At 36.0% G+C, this 6,676-nt stretch overlaps 1 protein-coding gene across 1 annotated transcript; it reads right to left on the bottom strand.

The window, feature by feature from the left end:
• Positions 1-959: 959 nt before the first annotated feature.
• LOC110904276 (transcription factor MYB36) lies at positions 960-2,937 on the bottom strand. The gene is made up of 3 exons (XM_022150113.2): positions 2,681-2,937; positions 2,444-2,573; positions 960-2,171 (listed from the first exon to the last, which is right to left on the bottom strand). The coding sequence occupies exons 1-3, from the start codon at positions 2,814-2,816 to the stop codon at positions 1,340-1,342; spliced, it is 1,098 nt and encodes a 365-aa protein (XP_022005805.1). The 5' UTR covers positions 2,817-2,937; the 3' UTR covers positions 960-1,339.
• Between the last annotated feature and the right edge of the window lie 3,739 nt (positions 2,938-6,676).

Here is a 6,676-nt window from a genome sequence, read left to right as displayed (position 1 = left end):
ATATAATACTTTTTGAATGATGATGAAGCAAAACATTTGAGGACCAAAGCTAGCTAGTATTGCAACTGTTTGCACTTATTAATAATAGGTTTTTTTAACGTCAATCTAACTTACTTTTAAATACTTATATACACGCACCTGGCAGTGATTATTGATAGGTACAATATTGTTTAGTGTGCGCACCAAGATAGGTCGATTAAATACAAGCAATTACGGCTACTTGACTTACCTAGCTAATTCAAAGATGGCTAGCATTGGGATTGGCTTTTTAGTTGAAACTCATTTCTCATGGTAGCCTCTCTATCCTTTGGGATGGAGGTAAGACTTGCCTACATCATATTTCACTCTTTCTAGACCCCACCAATAGTTCGGATATAGGCGAGATTATACTAGGTATGATTGTTGTTGTTGTCGTCATGTCTCATGGTAAAAAAAATCTTAACCACGTTGTTTCACAAAAGTTGGATATAAACTCAGTCAAATTTGCTTGAAGATGTCTTGATAAATACAAGTCTTGGTAAAATTTGAGTTTAGCAATTAATGTCATCATCTTAACCAAAGATTTAATTTAACCTCAACAACTTGGCAGATATGTACAAACTTTTATAAATTAACCAGTGAACTCTTTAGTATATATCATGGCATATTTGTTAAATTTTATATCTTGGTTGCTTCTTCAAGGACACAAAAAAAAAAAAAAAAAACAAAAACCAAAAAAGTGTGCATCATGGAAATCTTTGGAAAGTACATATATATGTGATACTATATGATAAGGTATTATGTGCCAATATTGACCTTTAACAAATTCAAGGGAACTTTATATATCTCTTCCCATGTAAGGTTGTAATGGTTAGAGCCTAACGTATCAATTTAAAAATTTAATAGAGAAGGGATAGATAATTCTGTTTTGTGCATCTTATTATTCTCCTAACATCAAAGTTGTACAAATGTCATCAAAGTTGTAAATATTATGCGACTATATATAGTAACTTCTGTTGCCAATACATCACCTCTATTTCTGATCTATTGAGTTGGTGAATGGTGATGGCTACAAATTTAGGCACTTGAGTTCTGGATCCAAAGTCCAAACTGTAGTGGGGTTGGCTTCTGACAGAATAGTACAGTTTATCATAACCCCAAGAAGAAATGCACAAAAAGAAAAGCTAGTACATGTACTGCCACACAAAAAGATTAAAAAAAACAAAAACAAATAAAGAACCATCTGGTTTTTGTGATTTTTTTCATATTGATTTCCACTACAATCATCACAAACCCCAAGAAACTGTCTCAAAGTCTCTCATCTGTATCTTCTTCCTTAATTACAAGTGTATCAGACACATCAGTAATGATAGCATATCTCCTTATGATCATGTGTTGTCTTGTATTCATCCTCATTACTGAACAAGTAACTGCTGCTGATGTTGTTTGTACTGTTACCAATAAGTTGCCTCACTTCCTCAAGATCAATCTTCAAATTGTACCCTTTTGGTTTCTGATCAGTACTGTAGTTGTGGTCAATCATTAAACTTTGACTCTGATCTGCAAAACCCTGGAGGGAAAACTGGTCTTCTTGTTTGATCTGATACTGGTGCTTCTCATAATTACTTTTGCTATAATTTCCATAGCTGATTTGACTCAAACAACTCCCACCTTCTGAGGAAGAACCAGTTGCACTCACTTCATGACCTTCACCACCACTTCCAAACACAAGCATGGCTTCTTTTACATCTGATGTAGGGTACTGGTACTCCATAGGGTTGTCGTACATGCTCTGAATGTGATCCCCCTCAAACCCTAAATTGAAACAATTCTCATTACTGTTAATGTTGGTGATCAAACTGATCAGAGAGCTTGAATGATCTGGTGATGGTGTGAGATGTGTAATATTGGCAAGATCTTGAACAAGGTTGGTTGTTTGGAGAGAGTTGGTAGTGTTGTTCAAGTTCATGAAATTAGGGTTAGTGTAGTTGTAAAAAGGTGAAGTACTATTGGTCAACAAGAGGTCTGATCTGTAGGGTTGTGGTGAGTGGAGGGGTAAAGATGGAAAAAAAGAAGGCTTTTTTTGAAAACAAGGGAGCATAGCCAAGAGCTTCTTCTTGAGCTTGGTGTTCCAGTAATTCTTGATATCATTGTCAGTCCTTCCTGGTAGCTGAGCTGCTATTATTGACCATCTGCATATACATAATTCAAAAGATTCATTTCATAAAATGAACAGATGGAATTAAATTAACAAGAAACTAAATTAAATATGGAAGACTAGATCAGATCATATCCAGTTGAACTGGTGTGCATGGATCCAAAAAAAATGGATTTTTATACATTGGATCTACCTTAGGTCTTTATTGGTGGGTTGCTTTCATATAGGGAAGTCAAAATTGGCAAAAGCAAAGAAGAAAGATCCAAGATTTAATGATTTGAAGGTAGGTTAAAGTGATGATCATACCTGCTTCCAATGCTAGCATACAAACTACAGATGATCTTATCTTCATCAGCAGTGAATTCACCATGTTTAATATTGGGTCTCAGATAGTTTAGCCATCGTAATCTGCAGCTCTTTCCACATCTTTTTAAACCTGAAAATATAAATCCATCACCCACAAGTTAACAACAAAACCATACAAAATTTCATCCAATTATAAGCACATAAATATGGAAAGAGAGAGAGAGAGAGAAAGATTACCAGCTTTGTGAGGTAGAGCAATCCAGTTACCTCCAGTACCATATTTTTCAATGAAGGTCTTGAGTTTTGCATCTTCTTCAGGAGACCAAGGACCCCTTTTTACATTTTCTTTGTCACAACATGGAGCCCTACCCATCTCTCTCTCTCTCTCTCTCTCTCTCTCTCTTCTGGTGTATGAATCTCACTTAGAAATTGGACTTTAGCACAAGAAAGTCTGTGTGTATCTCTGTGTGTGTGCTGTTAAAGAGACAATAATGTTTGGTGAGGCTGCAGGTTGGCAATATATAGATATATATTGAGTGAGAGACTTGTTCTGATGGAGGTCAGTAAAGAAATATTTATTTAACAGAAGGCAACACAAGTCAATTAAGATAAGGGTTTATATAATAATGGTTTCTTCATCAATTAATCTTCAACTCTTTTACATATGACCCAATATTAATGTACCTGCTTAATTAGTGGTGGGGTTTAATGTAGGAAATTACTAAATAGAACCTCCCTTCTCCACCCAAGTTTCCTTCGATCTAATAAACCTTCTCCAACAACATCCACCCATATTTCCTTCTGATAAACCTTCTCCAACAACACCAAATTCTAATGATTATAAATTCAATTTAAAATCCCAATAACGTATAGATTATTATGAATGGAAATTTGTGTCGTTTCTCAGAATTTGTACAAACTTGATTATTATACAATGAAATAGATAGGTAAAAACTTTGTTTGTGACATAACCTTTTATTATACTTATCACTTGGTTCATACGATATTACTGTGTGGAGGAACGCCCTTAGCCATCTTAGTTGGGTAACGTCTCTAACATCACTTCTCCTAGCAGCCCAATAACGTATGTTAAAGGTTTGATTTGGTAGGCCCCATTTGTTATAACCAGACAGATTTTTTTTTTTAGTTAATAGTTAGGGGCTTTATTTCACAACGTCAATGTTAAAGAGGAGCGTCATTGTTACCCAAAAACTTACGTAACGCTGATGTGACCCCATATCATGAAGCCTTAGTACATATAAAAGGGCTAAACTTTGTTACACATATATACCATTTTATTATACTAATCACTTAGTAGTTTATATACAAAAGGGTTGTGGCTTAGCGGTATTAATTTGTGTTAAAAAAGTGTCACTCCTGTGAATTAAAGAGTATGTGTTAACTATTCATTTTAAAATAAAATACTTGGTTATATATATATATATATATATATATAGGGTCAGGTTCACGCGAGAACCACCTTTATTGCGAGAACCGCAAGAACCAATGTGAACACAACCTAAAATAGCTAAAAAAAACCCTAAAAAAACCTAACCCCACCCCCCCCCCAAAAAAAAAAAAAAAAACCTACCCCCCCCCCTCCCCTCACAAGCTAAATGCTAAAAACTAAAACCCTCAAAAAACCTAAAAAAACCTAACCCCCTCCCCCCCCCCCCCCAAGCTAAAATGCTAAAAACTAAACCCCAAAAAACCTAAAAAAAATCTAATTTTTTTTTTTGGCTACTAAAAGTAGCGATTTTCTTATAAAAAATATTAAAAAAAATTTGTGTGTTTTTTAGCTATTTTTAGGCATTTTTGGTTGTGTTCACATTGGTTCTCGCGGTTCTCGCAATAAAAGGTAGTTCCTAACAGATTTTATTGCGAGAACCGCGAGAACTAATGTGAACACAACCAAAAATGCCTAAAAATAGCTAAAAAACACACAAATTTTTTTTTAATATTTTTTATATTAAAATCGCTACTTTTAGTAGCAAAAAAAAATTAGTAGCGATTTTAACATAAAAAATATTTAAAAAATTTGTTTTAATTTTTTTTATTTTTTAGATTTTTTTAGGTTTTTTTGGGGGTTTAGTTTTTAGCATTTTAGCTTGGGGGGTGGGGGGTTAGGTTTTGGGGGTGGGGGGGGGTGGGGGGGTTTAGGTTTTTGGGGGGTAGGGGTTAGGTTTTTTTTAGGTTTTTTTAGGTTTTTTTAGCTATTTTAGGTTGTGTTCACATTGGTTCTCGCGGTTCTCGCAATAAAGGTGGTTCTCGCAATAAAGGTGGTTCTCGCATGAGCCTTAGTGTGAGGTTCATTGGGGAATACTAAAAAAGTAGGGAACAGTGGGGAACCGACTCAAACGGACTCCGATTGGACTCATTCCAGCGGCGTTGAAACCGGCTCGTAGAACCCTAACTATGATCTCTTAACCCTAAACCCTAAATCATAACCCCTAAACCCTAAATATATTAGGGTTTGACTTTTAGGGTTTAGCTTTAGAGTTTAGCCTTAGGGTTTAGGGTTTAGCTTTGGGGTTTAGGGTTTAGCTTTAGGGTTTAGCCTTTATGTTGGTACACTTTATGTGGACGCGACTCGGTTCAGTTCGACTCGGTTAGGTTCGGCTCCAGACCGACGTAGCGACATTCCTCCGTCGTGCGCCCCAGAGTTCGACACGCGAAGCACGAAGCGCCACAAACCGTTTCCCGACGCCACATCACCATGATGATGTCATAAGAAGACTTTTCACATGAAGACTACATATTATTCCATGTTACATTAATTGAACGTGAATTAATGTTTTAATACATTAACTAGTAGTCTGTGTACGTTACTTTGACGAAAGAACCCCTGTATGTGAATATGATGAAAAACATGTTGATGAAATACAAGTTTCGTCGACTTGGGAGTGTGACGAAACACATTTTGTTTCGTCACATTGGTGTTTCATCGAGGACTTTCGCCGGCTGAAGGAGTTTCGTCGTCTCTGTCCTTTATATAAACAGCACACCAAAGAGCCGGTAGGAGCTTAGAGAGAGAGAGAGTGTAGAGAGAGAGAGAGAGAGTTGTCTTTGTGCTTGTTCTTGTATCATCTTGTATCGAAACTCTTCTCGATCTAATATACGAACCCGTTAATTGTTGAATCTTGTTATTGTGCTTACTCTCTCGCTCGGTTTGTGTCGCAACGAGGATTCCGCACTCGTTACGGCACCCGAAACAGGAAATCATCTAAGTCCGACGATCCGTATCGCGACCTACACTTTAGGGTTTAGCTTTTAGGGTTTAAGATTTTACGGTTTAACTTAGGTTTTAGCCTTATTTTTTAGCTTTAGGGTTCAGTATTTAGGAGTTAGGATTTAGGGTTAAGAGATCTTAGTTAGGGTTCGACGAGTCAGTTCCAACGCCGCTTGAACGAGTCCAATCGGAGTCACTACAAGAAATCAGAGCTTTAGGGGCGACAATTGTCGCCCCTATTGATACAGAAAATCGCCTCTAAAGGTATTAGGGGCGACATGTCGCTGCTAAAATGTCGACCCTAATGCCTCGTCACTATTGACCTTTGGGGACGACAATTGTTGTCGATAATGGTGTTGGATGTCGCCCCTAAAAGTTCATTGATGACATCAGCATATGACCTTATGCTTATACATTTAGGGATGACTTTTGTTGCCTCTAAAAGTCCATTCCTGGAAAAACTAGATTTTTTTTGTTTTCTTGTTTTTTTGCCGTTTTTTCAAATACCAAAACCTGCTGATCTTTTCCAGACATACCCAGTAATTCTAACCCAAACATAAAACCAATATCAAATCAAAAATAAGCCATAATAACATCACGTTTCATGTTTCTTTGTCTAGTTAAGTTATAAGTCTAAAATAAAACATAATAAACATCAAGTTTCTTTTTTTCATCATTCTTGATCCTCATCCATGTTTTCTTCATTGCCATTCTTTGAAGCCTTCTTCGAGTTCATGAATTTTGAGAGGCGTTCTAAAAAACTTTCGTTTTCAAACAAACCATCAAGGAAATCCTACAAAATAAGATATAGATTATAAGTTCAAACAAACTACATATTTCCAAGCACAACATTAACCAAATGGGTCATTAAACCCGAGCCCACTATAACATACTTAAGACATCCAACTTTTAACCAAATCGGTATTAAATAGATGATATTAAACATTATATAATAGCTTTTGTTTATTTTATTTGAAGAATCTGAGTAGTATTATTTTTCTAAC

Source organism: Helianthus annuus, chromosome 14, assembly GCF_002127325.2.
Source record: "Helianthus annuus cultivar XRQ/B chromosome 14, HanXRQr2.0-SUNRISE, whole genome shotgun sequence".
Classification (NCBI taxonomy): domain Eukaryota; kingdom Viridiplantae; phylum Streptophyta; class Magnoliopsida; order Asterales; family Asteraceae; genus Helianthus; species Helianthus annuus.
Note: the sequence above shows the minus strand (reverse complement) of the source record. Positions and strands in the feature narration are given on the sequence as shown.